This window comes from Arachis stenosperma, chromosome 4 (genome assembly GCF_014773155.1).
Source record: "Arachis stenosperma cultivar V10309 chromosome 4, arast.V10309.gnm1.PFL2, whole genome shotgun sequence".
In the NCBI taxonomy this organism is placed as follows: Eukaryota; Viridiplantae; Streptophyta; class Magnoliopsida; order Fabales; family Fabaceae; genus Arachis; species Arachis stenosperma.
In genome coordinates this window covers 132,657,669-132,681,928 of record NC_080380.1, presented here as the reverse complement: position 1 = coordinate 132,681,928, position 24,260 = coordinate 132,657,669, and the positions used below count along the sequence as shown (strand labels likewise).

The 24,260-nt window shown below is 26.9% G+C and overlaps 2 protein-coding genes across 3 annotated transcripts; one reads left to right on the top strand and one right to left on the bottom strand.

Moving 5' to 3' along the window:
• Positions 1–7,126: 7,126 nt before the first annotated feature.
• LOC130976921 (MADS-box protein SOC1-like) lies at positions 7,127–15,460 on the top strand. Of its 2 annotated transcripts, none has more exons than XM_057901873.1 (9): positions 7,127–7,504; positions 7,891–7,987; positions 8,270–8,468; positions 12,703–12,784; positions 13,594–13,655; positions 13,776–13,875; positions 14,131–14,172; positions 14,833–14,874; positions 15,074–15,460. In XM_057901873.1, exons 3-9 carry the CDS (start codon positions 8,287–8,289, stop codon positions 15,200–15,202), a joined length of 639 nt encoding a protein of 212 aa, XP_057757856.1. In that variant the 5' UTR covers positions 7,127–7,504; positions 7,891–7,987; positions 8,270–8,286; the 3' UTR covers positions 15,203–15,460. The 2 variants fall into 2 exon arrangements, with proteins under 2 accessions (XP_057757856.1, XP_057757857.1); XM_057901874.1 differs by having other exon boundaries at positions 7,127–7,678.
• A 1,164-nt stretch (positions 15,461–16,624) lies between these two features.
• Positions 16,625–22,349, bottom strand: LOC130977063 (probable fructokinase-7). Its single transcript, XM_057902062.1, has 7 exons — positions 22,227–22,349; positions 21,554–21,819; positions 21,176–21,388; positions 20,772–20,969; positions 18,817–18,957; positions 17,580–17,696; positions 16,625–16,846 (listed from the first exon to the last, which is right to left on the bottom strand). Exons 1-7 carry the CDS (start codon positions 22,327–22,329, stop codon positions 16,718–16,720), a joined length of 1,167 nt encoding a protein of 388 aa, XP_057758045.1. The 5' UTR covers positions 22,330–22,349; the 3' UTR covers positions 16,625–16,717.
• Positions 22,350–24,260: the final 1,911 nt, after the last annotated feature.

The following is a 24,260-nucleotide window of genomic DNA, read 5'->3' as shown; positions in this document are numbered from 1 at the left end:
TATATCATCATTCCTGAAACCATTTTTGGCCAGATACTCAGTAAGACGATTATACCACATTCGTCCAGATTGCTTTAGACCATATAAAGATCTTTACAATTTGACTGAGTATAACCCTTGCGAATATTCATTGGATGGTTTAGATATCTTTAGTCCTTCAGGGACTTTCATATAGATATCCCGATCTAATGAGCCGTATAAATAGGCTGTTACCACATCCATTAAATGCATATGCAGTTTATGATATGCAGATAAACTGACCAAATAACGCAATGTTATCGCATCCACTACAGGGGAATACGTTTCTTCATAATCTATACCGGGCCTTTGTGAAAAACCTTGTGCCACAAGTCGGGCTTTATAGCGCACAACTTCATTTTTCTCATTTCGTTTTCTCACAAATACCCACTTATATCCAACAGGTTTTACATCTTCAGGTGTACGGACTACAGGTCCAAAGACTTCACGTTTTGCAAGTGAGTCTAATTCAGCCTTCATAGCTGCTTCCCATTTTGGCCAATCATTTTTTTGTCGACATTCTTCAACTGATCTTGGCTCAAGATCCTTACTTTCATGCATGATATCTAATGCCACATTATATGCAAATATTTCATTGACAATTGTCTTATTTCGGTCCCATTTCTCTCCTGTAAAGACATAATTTATTGAGATCTCATCATTTTCACAATTTTCAGGTACCTGAACGTCTTCTGGCGTTATATCAGAATTTTGGACAACTGCTGGTGTCTTTACTATGTCTTTTTCAACAGAAATCGTATTTACCTCTTTTCTCTTTCGAGGATTTTTATCTTTGGAACCGACAGGCCTGCCACGCTTCTGGCGTGTATTTGCTTCCGTGGCTATTTGTCCTACTGGGACATCAATTCGAATTGAGGCATTTTCCGCTGGTATATAAGATTTGGTTATCCTCTTTGTATCGGAAAATGCATCAGGCAATTCATTTGGTACTCTTTGCAAATGTATAATCTTTTGAACTTCTAGTTCACATTGCCCTGATCGAGGATCTAAATGCATCAACGATGATGCATTCCAATTAAGTTCCTTTTCAGGAAGCTTATTCTCTCCCCCTAATGTTGGAAATTTTGATTCATCAAAATGACAATCCGCAAACCGGGCTTTAAACACATCACCAGTTTGTATCTCAAGATACCTCACTATAGAGGGAGAATCATATCCAACATATATCCCCAATTTTCTTTGGGGTCCCATTTTGGTGCGATTAGGTGGTGCAATGGGAACATATATTGCACACCCAAATATTCTTAAATGGGAAACATTTGGCTGCTGGCCAAAAGCTAATTGCATAGGAGAGAATTGATGATAACTCGTTGGCCTCAAACGAATAAGTGCTGCGGCATGTAAAATAGCATGCCCCCAAACCGAGGTTGGGAGATTTGTTCTCATAAGCAAGGGTCTAGCAATTAATTGGAGGCGCTTAATAAGTGATTCTGCTAACCCATTTTGTGTGTGAACATAAGCTACTGGATGTTCAACACTTATTCCATTAGCCATACAATAAGCATCAAAAGCTTGGGAAGTAAATTCACCAGCATTATCAAGACGAATTGCTTTAATTGGATTTTCTGGAAATTGTGCTTTTAATCGAATAATTTGAGCCAATAATCTCGCAAACGCCAGGTTGCGAGAAGATAATAAGCACACATGTGACCATCTCGAAGATGCGTCTATTAGGACCATAAAATATCTAAAAGATCCACATGGTGGATGAATAGGTCCACATATATCACCTTGAATCCTTTCTAGGAATTCAGGAGACTCAAATCCAATCTTTACTGGTGATGGCCTTAAAATTAACTTTCCCTGAGAACATGCAGCACAACAAAATTCACTAGTTTTAAGAATCTTCTGGTTCTTTAGTGAATGTCCATGAGAGTTTTCAATAATTCTTCTCATCATGGTTGTTCCCAGATGACCCAAACGGTCGTGCCAAGTTATGAATTCATTTGGGCTAGTAAACTTCTGGTTTACAGTGGCATGTGATTCAATTGCACTAATCTTGGTATAATACAGCCCAGATGAAAGTGAGGGTAATTTTTCTAATATAACTTTCTTATTTGAATCATGAGTTGTGATACATAAATACTCATGATTTCCCTCATTCATCGTCTCAACATGATATCCATTTCGGCGAATATCTTTGAAACTTAACAAGTTCCTCAGAGACTTGGTAGATAATAGTGCATTATTTATTATAAATTTTGTTCCTCCAGGAAACAAAATTACAGCTCTTCCGGAGCCTTCTATCACATTGCCTGAGCCAATAATAGTATTAACATATTCCTCTTTTGGCACAAGATGGGTAAAATATATATCACTTTTGAGAATAGTGTGCGAACTTGCACTATCCGCAAGGCATACATCTTCATTACATATCCTTGCCATTCTCTTCAAAAACAAATAATAATAAAATGAGTAGTATGCACAGTTAAATTGAGTACTTGATCAGAATTATTTTTCTAAGAAACACTGTCCATAAAATAATGTCATATACTAAAATTTTATTTTAAAATTTGACACATTTAATAATTTCAAAATTCATATTAATATTTCATTATTTATGTACATCACATTTGAAACTTAAATACATAGAAAATAAAACTTAACAATAAGTTCTTTACATTATTTATTTACATATATACTTCACAATCCCACATATTAAACTATTCCATCATTGATCAAATGACCAATATTTCCTTCAGGGTCCTCAAAGAAATCAGATACATCATAATGAGTGGTGGAGTTCTCAGCATCATTTGAAACAAAATTTGTTTCCTTTCCTTTGTCGTTCTTTTTCAAAGATGCCTGATAAAGATCGATTAGGTGCCTTGGGGTACGACAGGTACGAGACCAATGGCCCTTTCCACCACAACGGAAACACTTCTCCTCTGTTGATTTATTCTGCCCGATATTCTTTTCTTTATCCCACTTCTGGTGAGATCCTCTCTTTTGAACATAATTCTTTTTCCTTCCATAATTTTTCTTGTTATTAAAAGCTTGCCATTTACCTCTTCTGGGGTAATGATTTGCCGCATTTACTTCAGGAAATGGGGCGGCGCCTCATGATTTTTCAATAACAACTCATTGTTGCGTTCAGCAACAAGAAGGCAAGAAATTAACTCAGAATATTTTTTAAACCCTTTTTCTCGATACTGCTGCTGCAGGAGCACATTCGAGGCATGGAAGGTTGAGAAAGTTTTCTCCAACATATCATGATCAGTTATTTTTTCCCCACACAATTTCATTCGTGAGGTGATTCGAAACATTGCAGAATTATATTCATTTATAGATTTAAAATCTTGTAAACGCAAATGCGTCCATTCATACCGGGCTTGAGGAAGTATCACCGTTTTCTGATGATTGTACCTTTCTTCAAGGTCTTTCCAAAGATCTGCAGGATCTTTTAATGTGAGATATTCATTTTTCAATCCCTCGTCAAGATGACGACGAAGAAAAATCATGGCTTTGGCTTTATCCTTCTGGGATGCATTATTTTCAGCCTTAATGGTATCTCCAAGATCCATTGAATCAAGATGGATTTCAGCATCTAGTATCCATGATAAATAATTGTTTCCAGATATATCAAGAGCATTGAATTCAAGATGAGAGAGTTTCGACATAATGAAAATATTACCTGAGTCTTCCTAAAGATTTGATCAGAGTCTCGTGCTGATAACGTGTTGTGAAATAAATAAAAGATATATAAAATAAAGATGTATAAATAGAAGACTCTATTATTAATATAATTAGCTCAATAATTATTATATATATATAATAATATTATATGTTGTATTGTGTATATATATACAAAGATAAGGAAAAGTATTAAAAATAAAGAGAGAGAGATTTGCATTTGATATTATCTCAATATAATATAGATGGTTAATATTGCTATTAATATTATATGTAAAGAGTAATAGAAAATAGAATTTAAAATACTTATAAAATAAAAGAAGAGAAAGAATTGTAATAGTAATATAAAGAGAAGGGTATTTGATTGCAACATAAAAGAGAATCGATCTCTTATTATTTGGTTGTGTGTAGAAAGAGAAAAGAAACTAAATGCTAAGAAAGAGAGAGAGGGAATATATTAGCTTTTTTTATTACTGTGTATGTAAAAGCATACGAGGATACTTGCTATTTATACATGAAGAATGATACCACTTTCAACTTTCATTTATTTCCATTTGTCTTGTAAATGAATTCATTTAGTCTTGAGAATAAAATCCACCTAAGCCTTGCGTGATTATCCATGGTCATCCACTTTTATCACAACATATATAAGATTGAATTGAGCATACGACAATAAAATACATTTATTATAGGTCAGCATTATTATTGTGGTTGAAGGTTGCTCTAGTAAAACACAAACGACAATACTACTATAGTGTTGTGAGTACGAAAAATTGAAAATACATACATAATAAACAAGAAATATATATAATTAATGAGAACTTGAAGCACATGCTGACAAATCTGTTTTAACTAAAGAAATGTGGGGTTAAAAGTTTATTTTTAGACATAAAAAGTATTTTGTAATCATTATTTTTATTTGATTAAATTACTAAAATTGCAAATAAAAAAAATACTAAAAAATTAAAAAATGACAAAATAATCAATCTTTCAAAATTTCATATTTATTTATGGTTAGAAATATAACTATTTATATATTTTTTTTATATAATTTTTTTTGAAAAGTGATTACATAATATAGTATATCAAAATTTTTATGATCTAAAAATTTATTATGTAAAATAATTTCATTAAAATTGAAAAAGAGACGCGCTTGCGTACATCTGACCTGGATTTACTAGATGTTTAATTTTCTGTTTGATTAGATGTTTTTCTTGTTGTTATTATTTGATAATTCTAGAAGAATTATAAAATTAGGAGCTAACTCAAATTTCGAATGTATAATTTTTAAACTTTTAAACATGTAAAAATTTTTGTTAATCGATTATTCATTGAATTTTATTGTTTTCTTAAGAAAATCGATATTTATTAACAACCGAAGTAGATGTACTTAACCGAAAGAATGTTGTTATTAGTTATCACAGCAATACTTGGACATTTTTAAATGAAAAATATTAAAAATTATTAAAATTTATTATTTTTTATTATTAGTTAATTATTAACATTAATATTTAAAAATATAAAATAAAATATATAATTAAATTATTAAACTAAAAATATTAAATTAAAAAAATTAAATTAAAAAATTAAATTAATAATTAAATAATAATAAATTCTAATGACTCATTTATATTTTCAAATTTCAACCAGATAGTGTCGTATTCTCTTGTTTCCATTTTCGATGGTTAAGATGTTTTCATATTTTTAGCCATTTAGGAATCAACAAGTACACTTTTATAGGTAAGCTTATAAATAATAAGCAATAACTATAATTAATACTCAATACTCAATAGTGATAATTAATAATAATAACAAGGAGAGGAGTAGGGCACCATTGAAAAAAGAATTTATACAAAATTTTTTGAAATATAAAAGGTTATTATGACATGTAGCTGCGTTTTCGAGTTCTTATTGGCTAGTGAGGTACGTGATTGTACGGACGAGGTTGATGTGTTTCTAACATTGTACTATTCCCTCAATTTTTAACTTAAGTTGCTCTGTCCCACACTTCAACTGCAATCCCACTTTCTCTCTCATCCAATGCTTTCAATTCAATTTTCTTTCTTTTCCTAAAGTAGTGTCCACGATAATCGTATGCATATAATGTCATATAATAATAATAATAATAATATTTTATTCAAGTTTCTGTGTCCATTCATTTTTTCCACACCAGTCTTTTCAAAGGCTAGATAAATAAATCACTTTTTCTTTTTCGTGTGGAAAAGAGAAGAGTGTATTTTTCAATGATGTGAGAAGAGAAGTGTTTAATTTTATCATGGGAATTATAAATTGGTGCTTTCTATTTCTTTTATTTTTTTTTCAAACGGTCACAAATCAAACGGTCCGATTTGTTATTTCAAAAATAAAAAAATTTTAATATTAAAATCGGACTGTCTGATTTTTATTTTAAAAAATAAAAAAATACAAAATACAAAACAGACCTTGCGATTTGTAGTTTTTTTCAAACAAATCGAACCTTTCGATTTGTAGTTTATTTCTTTCTTTGAATAAATCGGACCGTCCAATTTGAATAAAACACCATATAAAAAAAACACCTAATCTTCTAATAACAATGTATTACACATATATTTAACCAATATAAAAAAAATTAGCCTAAATAAATAAAAGAGATATCTTTGTTATGTCTAATTTGAGACTTGAGTGTGTACATATATTCATTTTGTCAACTTTATAATTTATAGTTAATATTTAAAAAAAATTACTAGAGATATATATAATTATTTATATTATTTTTTATTAATTTAAATTTTAAATAAATAATTTTATAATATAATTTCAAAATTTTATATTTAAAAATTTAGAGTTCAATCTTTAAAATTTTAAAATAAAAAAATAACATAAGACAAATAAAAATATTATACAAAAAATAAACAATTTCAAAAAAAATTATTTGAAAAAATATTAAAAATATAATTATTTATATTACATCTTTCTATCGATTTAAATTTTTAAGAGGAGTGATTTTGTAACACTTTTTAATCTTAAATTCAATTGTGACTAATTTTTTTAATAATATAATTTTAATATGCATTATATACTTATTATTATAATAAAAAATAAAATATATAATCAAAATTTTCTTCAAACTAATAATAAAATATAAATTAGCACACTATATTTCTTTAGAAGATTAATTGTCACAAAGAAAAATAAAATCCTCTAAAAGATAAAAGATGAAATACTTTTGTGAAAATGATGATTTTACTAGTATCATTTTGTTTTATCTGTAATTTAAAATAATATTTTCTACATATTTCTCATTCATTGAATTCAATACATTGTATATATACCCAATTTAACAAAGAAAGATTTCTTTATTCGGGTAAGCAATAGACTTGGTTTTTACCAAAACAAGAAAAAGATGAGGTTTCAATTTCTCTATTATCCCAAAAGAAAATCATTTGTTTCTTAAAATGGTGGGGCTGTTGGAACCTTACATGGGAACAGTTGGATCAATAAGGAAACTTTGGTCCCTCTCTCCCTACATACTCTCTCTCTCTTCTCTCTTCAGTTTTTGTTGCTCTCTTTTGGGTGCTTCCCTTTCTTCTCTTTTTTCCTTTCTTTTATTTATTCTCCAATCTCTTTTTTTTCATCATAACAAGGCTTTATTCTTTTTATCTTCATTAGTAGTGGTCAAAAGGATTTCTGGGATTTTGCCAATTTGGTGTAACAAAATATCACTCCCACCCTCCCCTTTTCTTTTACACAAACACAGAAGAAAAAAAGAAAAAAAAAACTTCATCACTTCTTGGCTTATTTGAGCTACTACTCTGCTTCTTGGATTATTTCCTGAGGTTGTTTTTTCTAGCTGGTAAGAATCAACCTTTCATTAGGATAAGAAAGGGAAGAAAAAGAAAAAAGAAAAAAAAATACTTATCTTTTGGGTGTTTGTGTTTCTTGGTGTTTAGATCCTTCTTTGTGGAACACGATTTTTACTACTGTGCTAAGAATTGTGTTCCTCTCCGTACAAATCTACATATCTGAGGTCTGAACTCTTTCAAGTTTTTATTTTTTATTTTTAAATAATTTTCTTTTCTTCTTCTTCTTCTTTAGAGTTTAGATATTCTTTCATTTCTAACATTTTGTTTTTTTTTTTGGCTGTTAGTTAATGATAGTAATATATACCCTTGATAAAACTGTTGAGTGATTATATTGATTTTAATGAATCTGTTAGTGATAATTTTTCATGTGAAACAGGCTTTAGATCTTCTTCAAGCTACTTTACTTTACAAGTTTCAAGTTTTAATATTTGCTGCGAAAGAAAAAAAGAGGGCTGATTTCTATTTTCTACTTGGTGAGTAATTAACTCCTACTACTCTTTCTCTGATGATGCATGTTCTAATTCAACAGAACTTAATTAGCATTTGTGAATTTTATATATTATTAAAATCAATTATATTTGATACACACTAAAATCAGTTACCAAAATTAATCACTAGAATAAAATATATGTTAAAAACTTAAAATGCAAAACCAATACATATATTTATATATAAATATACTTGTGGTTGATTTTGGGTACAAATAATATTTTTGTATTGAAATATACTGAGAGAAGGATTGAATTGAATTGAAGTGATAAGAAGAAGGAAGATGGTAAGAGGAAAGACTCAGATGAGGCGCATAGAGAACGCAACAAGCAGGCAAGTAACATTCTCAAAGAGGCGTAACGGTCTGCTTAAGAAAGCCTTTGAGCTTTCTGTTCTTTGTGATGCTGAAGTTGCTCTCATCATCTTCTCTCCAAGAGGCAAGCTTTATGAATTTTCTAGCTCCAGGTATATACTTATTCTTGCCTTAATTTTATTTCATTTTGTATGTGTGTTTTGTTGTTGCATATGTTACTCTTCTTCATAGTATGTATATATTTATGTAATTAAGTATATGTGCTTGTTGTGTGTTGTGTATATAGTAGGTTTTCATCACTATGTATAACATGTTCAATATATAATTATATATATAGAAATTGACATATATCTTTTCACTAAGTGTAGGTTGTACTTATATACATTCTATCTTAGTTAGTAAGGTGTAAAATTTTAAATGAGTAGACAAAGAATAGTGTATATGTTATCCTATCAATAGTACTACGCATATTGAAGTATTGAACAAGTTACGAGTTCTATTTGATGTTTTGCTTTTTCTTTCATTATTTTTGGAGGCTACAACAGCGGAGTTGTTGAATTTAGATTGAAAATTGCTCTACTGTTTGTTTACATTTATGGTTCTATTATCAGTTTAACAATTGACTCAAGGAAACCTTTGAATGATTGTTGACTAGTGTTACATTATGTTTGAGAACATGTGCAGTAATGAAATGAAATGACTATGTCACTGTGAAATAAGGAAAATTACTTAAATTCTGTACATGATTATATGTCATATTTATTAGGCACATGCATATATATGTCCTTGGCTTTTAATTTGGATTTGAGTAGTGTCATTTTGTTTAAAATTTATTATGAACTGTTGCATTTTATTGGTTAACTATGCAAGTGCCTGTAAAGTGAGTGTTTTAGATTTGAGTAATGTTAGAAAATCAATGTTTTTCAGTTAGCATCATCTAATTTTTTAAAAATTATTTTAAATTTTAATCTTAAATTCTAAATTATAAATCTAAACCCTAAAATTTGACTAACTAAAGTTTGTTACTTATACTTTCTTTTTAGATTTTAGTGGCAGCTCTTTAAATCATAATATAGAGTATAGACAATATAATAATAACCTAAGTTATTAAACTCTTTATTAAGAGGGTGTGTAATAAGCTAAGTAATTAATTAATAATTTGTGTTGTACTAATAACCAAACCATAAACATAACAGTATAATACCCCTACTTTCTCTACCTAACATTAGAAAAGGGGAAAAATTCTCTGAAAGGAATTGTACTTGTTTCCATAAGTAAATGGCAAAGCTAAGAGAAAGCAATGAGGTATTGGTCAATGTTGTTGTATCATATCATATCATATGTACTAATCATACTGACATCTATAGTTCATGAGAGAGACACAATATATCATAAACCCATCCATGACATAATTAATAACCATGTTATTTCTAAATTATTATTATTAATAATAATAAACATCTCATCACAAACATATTAGACATATTTAAAACAGGAAATTAAAGATTCTTAATTGGATGATTTATTTTTTGTGTATTTATTTTGAATGTACTAGTTATCTTATTATCAAAGGTTATTATGTTTATGTTATAGTAGTAATTAAGAGAAAATTTAGGGAGTCAGTACTTTTATTAAAATTTTGGCCAGCACTTAATCACCAAAAGAAAAGTAAATATTCTCACACCATTAAATAAAATTTTACACCATTAAAAATACTAATGATGACTACAAATCACAAAACTTGCTGATCCTAACGCGCTTCATTGAGTAATGAGTTTAAAGTGCATATATATAAGAAAAGAGTTTTTATTTTATTTTATTTTATTTTTGTGCTTAAATATCTATTAAATGAGGCATTTTCTTGTTATCAAAATGCCTTGTTCCTACCTACCATATGTTTTGACCAATAAATATATTATTATTTCTCGGTTCAAGAAATATGTACAAGATTCTATTTATGTCTAAACAAAGTGAGTAAACTTGTTCAAGTGATACAATTTGCCAAAAGAAAATTAAAAATATGGATATCATGTTCTTTCTGTAGGGAGCTTGTGATGTTCCATGAAATAGTGTGCAATTTTTCAGTGATGTGCCACGGTTTTCAATACAACTAAGATGCACATAAACCTTGTCCCAAGATGTTAGTACAATGCAATTAATATTTATTATTATTAATACTATTATTAGTACTTTTGTATCATATATAATGGATGTCCTTACATTAAAAAATTTTCCAATCAGTACATGGGTGTGATTAATATAACCAAGAACATAATTTGAAAACCTTATCTGTCTAGAGATGCATGTGCTTTCTTTTTATTCCTTTCTTTTTTGAGAAATGTTGTGGATCAAGTTGGTACAGATTAAAGGTTATGTTCTCTAGAATTGATGCATATGACAGTATTTGGAGGAAAAAAAATGGTAAAGTACGATGTATACAGTGAAGACCATGACTTGTTTTTTTTTCCTTAAAGTTTGCTACCTTTTATGAATCAAATATATGTGCTTATTGTTGAGTGTTACTATTAAATCACTTCTTTCAAAAGTCAGTTAATAGAAGAAAATAATATAAATGTTTATATCTCTATACTTTTTTAAATAAGAACTTTTTTTTGAATTTACTTGAATTCTACATAAATTTTTTTATTTTTCTTTGCTTTTTTTTTCTTTTAAAATTTACCAAAGATGATCAAACTTTGGATTTTTTAACATAAAATTCTAATACCATTACATGATATCATTTCTCTCGAAAGCTTAAGCTGACAAGACAACGCGAATGGTTATATATCTCTAATAAAAGCCTTTTTAAGATTTGCTTATTTTTGCATAGGCTTTCTTTTTCTTTTTTTATTTGTCTTATATTATTTTTTTCATTTCTTAAAGATATAACTATTCATATTATCCTTTTTCTATCAGCTAAATGTTTGAGAGAAGTGATATAATGATAAAACTTTCTTCAAAATTTTGTCATGTATCAGAGATTAATAAACGTTTTCAAATTTTGCAATATATATACACATTACTTTTAGGAGATATGTTTTTATTATTATGATTATTACTATTAAGAAAATGAGATTTTTTTGTTGATATAAATAAAAAGTTTATTATGTCTACATTGCTATGCAGATTTGGTGACAATTAGGCTTGAGTTTAATTCTAGAATATAGAGTAAATGATTCACAACTTTTGTTCAAACTTAGTTAATTAGTTCATATGGAATCAAATAAGTTTACTCAAGTGACAAGAACTTGGTAGTTAACTTAAATTATGTTATTCAAGAAGTGAAATACTTTGACAAGTATCTTGGGTTTGTTATTTGAGATTTTGAGTCATGCATCCGTAGATGTCGATTCTTGCAAATTTTACACTTAAATGTGTTTAGTAGTTGAGATCATAAAACTCATGCAGTCACAATCCGACTCTTTTACATACAAGGAAGCATGGTAAACAAAGAAAGAAGAATAAACTATTATTTCTTCTATGAAAGTTAAAATACTGATGTATCTAACCATAAATGAATGAAATTAGTTTTATATTCACAGAAAATAGACTCTATATGACAAATTTACATAAACGTTAATTTTATTCATGGATAAATTTATCAATATTTTAAAAATTCATAAATATAAATAGTAATTTACTCATTTTCATAAATATAAAACTAATTTTGCTCATTTATAAATATATTTATCAGGATTTTAAACTTATGTGAATAAAAATAATAGTTTAGTCGAAAGAATTTAGTTAATAAAATCTCACCTTTCTAACATGATTAAGAGAAAACGAAACTAAAATTATTAGAAGCGAATTGGTTTTTGTTGAAAAATAAGAAATGTCATATAGTAAACCTTATATAAATAAATAAATAAATAAATAAATAATATTCAAAAGAAAAATACAGTGACAAAATAGATATGATTCAACCTCATTTGTATATATACAATTGCTTTAGTCTCATCTTAGAAGCAAGGGTATGTAAGCTATCTTTTAAGGCTGAATAGAATATTAAAGAGACTGGAAAAATTATACTCATCAGTATAAGAGTAATTATATTATATTGGAAAAAATACAAAAAGATTTTAAACAATAGATTAATAATAATAGCTTCCTACAATCTTATCGGTGGATCTGTTAATCTTATCATTTATGCATTTAAACGGAGCTAATCTCTAGAGTAACATTGAGTACTTTTTGAAAATCTTATCATTTGTGCATTTAAACGGAGTTAATCTCTAGAGTAACATTGAGTACTTTTTGAAAATCTTATCATTTGTGCATTTAAACAGAGTTAATCTCTAGAATAACATTGAGTACTTTTTGAAAGTAATACTTCCAAATATCTTTCTTTATGATTGTTTATTTAGTTGTTATTGTTTAACAATACAGCATGCAAGAGACAATTGAACGCTATCGCAGACATACACGGAATGCTCAAACAACACCTAGATCAGATGAACAAAATACGCAGGTTTATTATTATTATTATTATTATTATTATTATTATTATTATACAGGGAAGACAATTATTTTTTTTATTAATTAAATAAGGAAGACAATTATGATACTGGTCAAAAGTACTCTTCATTATTTCCTTGCATCCTATTATATAAATCACGGTTATATGTAGAACCCTAATTTTGTATTTACCTTTTCTTTTTCATTAATTATCAAAAAAATTTTTGGTTTGTATAATTTGTATTTATCTTATTTTTATCTTTATTTTATTTCTTAATACAGGTAAACAACCTTAAATTGTTGATAATATATTTTTGAGACAGAAATCAGAACTACAAACTAGCTGCAAATATGAGTAGTTGAGCACTTACCATAGTGAGACAGTCGTAAATAATATACAATTTGATAATAAATACAATGCTATAGATATTTACTTAAATACACATTATTTATTACTCTACTAATTATATGTCTTACCTTGTAATCAATATTTTACTTAGTAGAGATAAATACTTATTAAATCTTCTTAGAAATTATTTAATCTATAATTAAGTTGTGTTTATTAATTCATATTATTAATCTAATCTTTTATATTATTATTTCATCTCATTCTATCACAGACTATTCTCCAAAAAAATCATCTTTATTTATAATGTATGGAAATTAATTAGTGTCACATAGTCTATGGATGATATTTTTTGTTTCTGTTTATAATTATAATGAATAACTAACTATCTCATGATATAAATATTAGTGATAATTGGTTAATTGAGTTCCATATTATTAAATGGAATTACTGTTTACTTTATGTGTGTACAACAGCATTTGAAGCAAGAAACGGCAAGTTTGATGAAGAAGATTGAGATTCTTGAAGCTTCAAAACGGTTTAAGATCTTAAATTATCTCTATTCAATCTTTTAACTTTGGACCTTTGCATTTCATGCTAATTTATATTCATCATAGCTAAAGAATACGATGTTTTTATATTTTTCTTTTTCTTTCAGAAAATTGGTGGGAGAAGGTTTGGGATCATGTACCTTAGAAGAGTTACAACAAATAGAACAACAATTGGAAAAGAGTGTAACCAGTGTTAGAGCTAGAAAGGTGCTCAAAATACATAAAAAATATTATTGATGATTAAGTATTTTAATTTAATTTAATTTCTATATACAGTTAGCTTAAAATTCTTGTTACCTTGATATATCCAATTAGATATTGTAATGTAGATAAATAACATTATTTGTATTACATGATAATACTGATTGGTTCATCTATCTATACATAAGACTTTTGCATTAGAAATTGAAAGTCCTTTTTAGATAACTCAAATACTAACCAAAATTTTTCAAAATTTTTCAGACTCAGGTTTACAAGGAACAAATTGAGCAACTAAAGGAAAAGGTAATAAATTTATATGTATTTGCTAGGTTATTGAACTTAAATCCATTCATATATAGTCGGATTTTGTAATACATTAATGTGATAATAAACTGAACTTCCAAACGAAATTGGTAGCACTTAATTTCTATTTTCCAAATTTCACATACTTTTGTTCAAGAGACTTAAGACCCAAATTAAAATGGTATACATGTATTTTATCATCAAAGATGGTTTACTTTATTCTCATTCCTTTCTTTAATTTTATTTTATTTTTTATAATTATTTTAAAAAATTACATTGTCTTCCATTATAGTTGTTACATACAAAATTTTTGAAAATTTAACTTAGGTATAATATAGGTATGAAAAAAATAATTATTTAATATCACTTAATCTCAAAACAAAGTCCATTTATTCATCAAGTTCACATAATTGTATAGTGTGTAATAAGAATTATTTTATTCGTTAAGATTGTATTTGGTATTTACTTCTACCCATTATTATGAGTACATGATATATGTTAGAACAAAAAATGCTAAAAGGTTTTAGTTATGATTTCTAAACTTAGATATACAAAAGAAAATATTTGAATTTTGTCACAGTTTTCTTTGTCCCTTTTTAATCTTTATGGATATTAGCCGGATCTTTATTGGATTGCGTATGTTTGTCTTACATAACTCAGGAAAAAGCTCTAATTGCTGAAAATATCAAGCTTTCAGAACAGGTAAAATTACCTATAGTTACTTCTATATCAAGTCATTGTTTATTTTGCATATATTTGCTATAGAATTTTATTTTAAATTAAAAAATTAGTAAAATGAAAAAAATAATTATAATTGAATTTATAACTTCTATTGTGTATAAGTTTTAATATTCCAAGAAAAATTGAACTTTTTCTATCTAAAATTGATATGCATGTGCAGTATGGCATCCAAGCACCACAGGCAATTCTAAAGGATCAAAAAGAAAATGAACAACCCTACCCAGAAAGTAGTAGTCCAAGTTCAGATGTGGAGACTGAATTATTCATTGGACTACATAGGTCTAGTTGAGATAAAAAAAAATTAACCTTCCATCCATCATCAATATGGCCTATGCAAATGTATAAACAAGAGGAAGCCCTATTATCTTGTTTTATGCACGAGTAATCTCATATCAGATATGTTATCAGTATTCCTATAGAGATCAATAATAATACTGGCATTCAAATAGGTTAATTCAGTCAGCAACTTAAAAATATGTTTAGGTACTCAGCAGTACTAACAGTAGTTTTATGCTTAGAGTTTAATAAAGGCTTTATTTTCCTGATTCTTTAACCTTTTATTTTATTATTACCAGAAATTTCATATGATGTGTTTGCCCACTTGTAATTAATTTTATTAATAAGCTAAACTTTGTTTAATTTTTTTAGGCACTTAATTTATTTAAATTCAAGTTTGGTTTGGTAAAATTTTTTAAAGAGGTGTTTGTGTTTTTTAAAAGCAGAAGTTCCTCATTTTGTGTTTGGGTAAATAAAAAAGATCATGCATCTGTGCTTACACTTTTAAAAGATCGCAGTACTTTTGAAAACAATTAAGGTGGAGCTTTTTAAAGTGGGCTTGCGCTTTTCAAATTTTAAAAGTCTAATATAACTTCATATATTAAGTAATTTTTAAATTTAGCTTTTAAATTTATGTCTTTTATAGTATTTTTAAAATTTAAAAGTTATTTTACCAAACGTAGTTGTTGTTGCTAGTGTTTATTAAAAGTTATTTTTAATTTAATTTACCAAACATAAATGTTACATTTTTAAAAAACTAACTTTTAAAAACTAACTTTCATAAATTACTTTTAAAGTAAAAATTTTATCAAATTAAACCTAAATCTACATTACATTCAAGTATTTAACTCTCCCTTGTTATGGTAGGTTATTATTTTATATTGGATAACTATAGTTATACAAGAGTATTAAATATATAATTATTATGTTTTTACCTATTAATTTAAATTTTTGAAATAGGTAACTTTATGATATGTTAAAAAAATAGAAAAAAATAAAAATGTGAGAGTATATAACTGTATATATTCTAATTAATGATAATAGATCTAGTGATAAAAAGTAAAATATCTATGTACTGAGTAAAATATTTTTATTTTAATAATTAATACTAAACTTAGATTAACAATTCCATTTATATTGTGACATGTATCTATTCTTAAATGGGGGATAGCCAGTAGCCAGCCTCTTGAAAAATAATAATACTAGAAGAAAAAAATGTTTTCTTGAATATCTATAAAAAAATAAATAGGCAAAGCCGCAAGTTCAAATCAAGATGTGGCTGACTAGTGAGAAAGGAAGAGAAAATTTTATTGCTTCCCTCTAAACTACTAAAAATTTAATACTCATGTTCTTACTTTGCCGGAAAAAGTTTAGAAGAACATGCATGTTATATCCATAATTTTTTTAGAACAAGTCTTAGTTTGGTGGCAAGAATTGAATCTTTGATGATTTTGGGCTGCACATAGTATAGTTTGATAAAAATGATAATAATTAATACAAGTTCTTCTTTAATTTCTATGCTCATAAATTAAAATGGGAGCAGAAGTCTAATGACAGCATCTTTTGTTGGGAGTGAAGGTATGGCCTCTCTCCTTGTCATTGTGACAGCAGCACTTGCATTTGCAAATGCAAGAGCTTCCCTCAACTTTCTCTCATCCTGTAACAAATAATTTTGTATAGCAGAGGATTAATTCAACATTATTATTCAACTCACATTATATGCCTTCAATTTGATAATGAATAAGTTATATAATTGGAATGAGTATTGTTATGTCAATATGGTATAAACTCTAATAAATAGGTAATCTATCAACTCAAAATACATTATTAATTATATTTAAAAAATATTTCTCAACTATAATTTAAAGGTTTAATAATTCTGTTAGTCAATGTAGTTTTATCAAATTTTTAATTAAATCTTTATATATATATATTTTCAATTGGGTCTCTATACTGATTTTAATTTTATAATTAAGTTTTTTATAGTGTAAAAAAATCTTAGAATTAACTGAATATTTATTTGCAAATTGAAAGTATTCATAATTAAAAAACTAACTAGAATTTTGATGATATATATTTTGAAAAAAATATTCTGTTAATTTTAACGTTTTTTATATTAAAAATATTTCAAACATACAAATTTTAAAAAGCTTATAAGTTGTACAGATAAGGAATTTACAAAAATATTATGTTTAATTAAAGAAGGAATAATTCACATGTTTTTTGTTTTTATTAAAGATAGGAAGGCTCAAACTCACAATTTTTTAATTGAATATGGAGAGATTATATCATTTGAGTTATAGTTCGTTGGCGAATAATTCACATGTTAAAATAGACATAACATTATTTGAAATTTAAGGTTAAATAGATGTGGAAAAGTAAATGTTGACCTTATAAATATATTTGCGTGCAGAAAGAATGCTCAATAATCCAGCTAGAAAAGCATCATCTGCACCATCTGTGTCAACTACTTCCACTTCAAATCCACGAACCCAACCTTTATAGTCCTGCATGTTCATGCACACTTACATTTAATTTGAACATCAACAATTTGACCCTTAATTTTGAAATGCCTTTGAACGACTAATTCAAAAGTATTTTCGACTATTTTTCAAGAATCAAGAATGGCAATGTTCATTTGCATAAATATATGTAATGAATTGAAGCATCAAAAGTAGAATAATGAAATTTATCTACATTAGTATAATAAAAATCAAAAGATGTCAAATTAGTAGCAAATTTTGTGTGGATGCATAATATGATTGATGTAGAATATATGTTAAGATATAAAATACATATTAAAAATATGTAAAAATATTAATATATATATATATATATATATTAAAAATTAATTATCAAATGAGTTATTATTGTATTTATGGATAAATATATATATTATTTTATATACTTTAAATATATATTTATATTTTAATATATTTTTTTAATAATAACTAATGTTTGTGATTAACTTTTAATATACAACATAATTGTGTATAAAATAACCCACACATTTACCTGCACACACACTTATGTATATAATAATTGAATTGATAACTAATTTTATATATATAATATTTTTAGAAAAATATTAGAGGCTAATAATTTTTATTAGTATTAGTTAATATCTTATTTATATACTATTAAGACGGGGATTTAAATTTTAAAATATTAAAATTTGGTATTGAAAATTTAAAATACTAATTAAAAATAATAAATTTTATTAATTATGTAACATTGTCGTATCTTTAAAAACCTAAATTGATTGGATTCATCTAGAAGACGTAATTAGACAAAAATTTAACTAGTTATTTGGTTATTTCTTTCGGTAAAAATGAATTTCTGGTTGATAATATTTTTTTGAAAAAAAAAATATGGACTTTTGATTTTTCACAAAGAAAAAATTTAGGAAGCCAATAATTTTATTGTGTTTTGGCCAGCATGTAATCAGTAGAAAAATGTGAGTCATTGGATGAAATTTTACACCAATCTCACGTCATCAAATCATTATTAATGATTAATTAATAGCTACCAATCACAAATGTTGCTGGCCTAACATGCTCTATTACAAATAATAATTTTGTTAGCCACATAAATTTTGATTATCTATTTATTGGTGTGATTAATTACCCGAGTGTAGTATCTACAGCCACGTGGTCCTTCAGTGACAAGCAGAAGCTTGAGATGAGGGTGGAAGAGTTTGTTCATAATAACTTGGTCATCATAAGGGTCATCACCTTCACTCAAGAACCGAACTTCTTCCAAATTTAGCTGTCCTCGCCAAAAATAAAAAAACCACGTTAATCTTATGAAAAATATTATTTATATACTAAATATTTTTAATATTTATATAAAAATATCATTGTTATCAATTAATTATATATTTAAATTATTTTTTAAATAACGAAATAAAAATAATGCATGTTTAATTATTAAAAAATACTAATACTAAAATAATATTTATTATAGTTGCAAGATTGTAATCTTATTAGAAAGATATGCTCTTTCGTTGTTATTGTCTAGAAAAACATGCTATTTTTTTTATTTCATCATTTTTTTAATTCGTATAAAATGTAAAGTATTTTATTTTGATTATTGTCCTGGTGCTGGTGATGTAGCTAGCTGAATGGCACAATAAAATGTATCAATATTTAATATAAAGGTAAAATTTAACAGAAAAACTTATTGGAGGAACTATGCTCACAATATTTAAATGTTTAAAGTTTAATAATAAATTTTTTAATTTTTGACAAAATACATTAAAATAATGTTTAATCAAATATCTTTTAGAATATTCTTAAAATATCCTTTAAAATACATATGAAAAAACCCTTGTAATAATCCATCAATTATAAGCATTCCAAAGAAAATGATGTAGAGAAAATTGGAAATTTTTTATTTAAATTAAATAAATATATAAATTACAAAAATACATAAAATATGAAATAATTATGTAAATATATAGCCATATATATTTCGGATGCTGAAGTCCAAGTTAAGTATATTGCACGTATTTCGAATAATTTTTTTTTTAATTTAAACGTATTTAGAATACTAAAACTTTTTTTAAAATTAAATAGATATACTAAGATTCTCTTTTAAATTATATATTTATTTAATTTAGAAGAAATTCTTAATATTCCAAATACGTTTAAATCTTATTCAAAATACGTACAATATGTTTAATTTGGACTTCAACATTCAAAATGTGTATGATTATTTACATAATTACTTCATATTTTATGTATTTATGTAATTTATATATTTATTTAATTTAAATAAAAAATCCACATTTGTGCTACCCAGCCCCACATAGGGAAAATTCTGTGGCTCCCACCTTAACACCCCGCCAACTTTAATTTATCCAAACTAAAAGAATTAAAAGAATTATATTCTTTTTGTGCTTTTGTCTTTGTTTCCGAGTGGGATGACTTTGTGTGTTTTATTGTGCTGAAATTATTCTCTTTTTATGAGAGTTACACAGGTTAGAACAGTGGAAAGTTAAATCCCAAATAAATTAAATAAAGTAAAATTATACTTGAATATCATTTTTGACATTAAATTTCTCATCCAGAAGAAAAAAACAATGTGAGGTACGTCAAAAATTAACATTGAAAGAATATTTTAATATTTTTCCCACAGAGCCAGATGTGTAATTATCTGTGTATATATATGTGTTACATTTTAAGAAGATTACAAGACAAAAGTAAAATTAACATAAAATTAAATTTTAGATTTAAATAGAGAAATAATAAGTTATCAAACTAACATTTCCAATTAGTAATATTGCTATGTCATTTTTCTTTGACTATAAGTATAGAATTATAGTTAAAAAATTATCAAGGTAGTTAAAAATATCAAGAAATAACATAACATTTACCACACTAATACCTGAAAAAATAATATTAGAAATACAATAATTATTATCGAATTTTACCTTCGGATTTGGTTGCAAAATCCAACAGTAACAAATCTATTTCTAGTGGTGTGATCGATGTCTATATAAAAATTATGTTGGAAGATATAAGTTTATCTTAATTAATTTACTTGTTAGTTATAATCAAGCACATAAACATATTATTTACCTTAATAATGTCAGCGAAGTTCCAAATATTCAAGATGCCTTCTCTAGCTGCCTGTGAAGATGGCCATATTGGCAATGTCAAATTTGGGGCATAAGAAAGGAGACAGCCACACATTTTGGCCAAATTCATTGCTGCAAGGTGTGATGACTTTGAAGGCTCCATCACTAAGCTAAATGAACTGTAATGAAATATTGTTGCCTGCATCATTATGCAATAAATATTTCATAAATTCATAAGTTTGGTTCATCTCATATATGATGAAATTTGCTGTCTATACTATTTGATGTAAACACTCATCATAATAAAGTTCATCAAATAGCATTGTACATGTATGTTGATCAAAATAAACAAAGTGAGTTCATTAAGAATTGGCATGATTATTAACTAGTTTATTAATTAATTACCTTCTTAATAAGCCTGACATCAAGTTCTTCAGGTGGAATAAGCATATCAGCACTTGGGTGTCTATAAAACAAGAACTGAGGCTCACCATCACTCTTGAGTGCATAAAATGCCAGCATTGTCCTTGCATATTCATCAAACAGAAGCCCAGAATTGTCAACACCATTTTGCATCAAAATATCACTTAGCATATACCCAAATTCGTCATTTCCGACCTGACATTGCAAATATTATTATTTATTAGACAGATGAGATGGACTCAGATAGAAATTCTCAAGTTTTGTTGGTTGCAACCAATTATCAAAATTAGAAAGAAAGCTAGCAACAAGAAAGTAATGTCATTATGTAAATTTGAGTGAGTAATGAATTTGTGAAGTCACCTTGCCAATGAAAGCAGAAGAAGCACCAAGTCTGGAAATTGCAATAGCGACATTAGCAGTAGAACCAGCAGGGGATTTCTTATATTCAACAGCATCAGCAAGGGACACTCCACTCTCTGTTGGCACCAAATTTACCATCATTTCTCCAAAGCACACAACCATTGGTGCTTTTTGATGCTGCTGCTGATGGCGGCTACTATCTCTTCTCCCACGTGACCATGATGATGACCTCTCTCTTCCACTACTACTTCTACTTGATGACGACTCTGCTCAATAATAATCTTAACATTTTTTATTACTCCTCTTCACAGATAACCTTTTTTCATTGTTAATTTCTAACCAAAACTAAAAGCTCCACAAGTGAGCTAACCACTTGACAAACTCAAATTCATGGTATCGGTTAGCAGAATTTAATTAAAATAATTTCTAATGCTAACAACTTAAATAACACAAAAGCTGATCGGAACCAATAATAGATGAATAACATAAACCCCACCACTAATTTCATGTATTTCTTAATTTAATAATCAAAACAAGATTCTTTTAATGCCCAAAAAAGAAATTGCTCATAATCAACATTCAAGTTGCATATCTTAACATTTCTTGAGGCATAATTAAATTAAAACCAAATTAATATCTGAACTATTATTTTCGCATAAAAATATTTTCATACCAAGAGAGGAATTAGAAACAAGACGGAAGCTTCCGGAGCGACTGCGCGACTTGCCAAAGATAGGAGGGAAGCAACAGCCTGTCCCTGGAGCAGGAGGCTTCATCTTCTTCTTGAAATCAGCAACCCTCCTCTTTGGAGAGTTACTACCAATTCACCATCGACATCAAACTTTTCTGAAGGATCCATCATTGGCAAATAAGGGAGGGTGTGCATCACGCATAGCATTGTTTTTGTTTCCTTTTACTATTTTTTTAACCTTTCCTCCGATTTCAATGGAATTTTATCACTTACTTTTCCTATTAATACCCCAATGTTGTTCCTTTTTTTCCCAGAATCCAACACATTATACATGCAATCCTAAGTCCTAACTAATCATTCCGAATGTTTTGGCCAACGTGCACTACTTTATTTATTTTATTTTATTTCTTTCAAACATTTCTTTTTCAATTATTTTAAGGTTTAATTATCTGTTGGTCTTTATAGTTTTGCAAAATTTTTTATTATATCTCTATATTTTTTTCTTTTTAATTAGGTTTATGCACTAATTTTTTTTCAATTAAGTTTCTCTTGACAGTAATTGACTTAATTTTATAGAAAATATTTTATTTTTTTAATTTGTAAATATTTAAATTATTTAAAATTCATTTTAACAATTATATATACTTTTAAAAATATGATTAATTTAAAAAAAATAAATATCAAAGTAAGATTAAATTAAATAAATATAAAATAATTTAATTGAAGATAGTATAAACTATAGAATATGTATATTAGCTAAAAGGTTATAACTCAAAAGTATAATTTTTTCTTACTTATTTAAGAAGTTGTGAACTCGAGTCTCCCTGTCTTTAGTTAAAAAAATAGAATATGTATATTAATTAACGTAAAAAGTGATTTAAAAAAAAGTAACTTAGGGTATGTTTGGTAACTACGTTTGAAGAAAAAAAGCACATTAGAGCTTCTTGAAAGCTTCACTTTTTTGTTTGGCTAATTTTTTTCTCTATAAACGCAGAAGTAGGGCTGGCAATGGGTAGGGTAGGGTAGGATTTGGACCCTACCCTAACCCTATCCGCGGGTTGAAAATTTCATTAAAACTCTACCCTATCCTACCGCGGGTTGAGAATCTCTCAACCCTAACCCTACCCGCACCCTAAAATTCTAAACCCTACCCTACCCTACCCTACCCGCAGAAATATCAAATTTTTTAAAAGTAAATATAAAATTCAATTATTTCGAATTTTATACGTATTAATAACATAAAAAATAAAAAACTAATGCTCTAAATTACTAAATTAACTAACTAGTTTAGTGGTTGTTCACTTATTATAAGTCATTACATAAGAAAGATTATGGGTTTAAGTCTCACTTCCTTCACTATATAGAGAAATTTTTATAAAATATGTGTTATATATGAGGTGCATTTGTTCATAAAATCACGTTTACAAGAAGCAATAATTTCTAGCTTCTCTGTTGTACTAACGTGTTTTTAGCCAATACTTTCAATATTTATTTTTCTTTTACCAACTTTATCCTTTATACATATTATTGCATTATTTATAGAATTCTTATCATTCATCTCTATATGAATTCTTTTTTTATTATTATTATTTATATTTTTTATTAATTTTTTATTTGACATTATATATTTTTATAGTTATAATTTTTGTGTATTGTATTTATTATTATTTTTTTATAATAGAATTTATTGATCCCATTAGGTAAAATAAATTAAATAAAAAATTAATCATAAATAATAATAATTAAAAATTATAATGTACTAAAAAAGAGTACTAAGAGTATTAAAAATATACTATATAAAAAACATATAAAAAAAATTATAAAAAAATTAAACATGTATAAAAAAATAATATTATAATTTAATTTCATGTCCTTTTAAGTAATTATCTATCTAAAAGTGATTTTAACTAGTATTATCCAAACAATATTTATTTTATCAAAATTAATTTTGATAAAGAGTTACCAAACATAAATCATGTTGACACAAACTTACTTCTATCCAAAATCAATTCTATA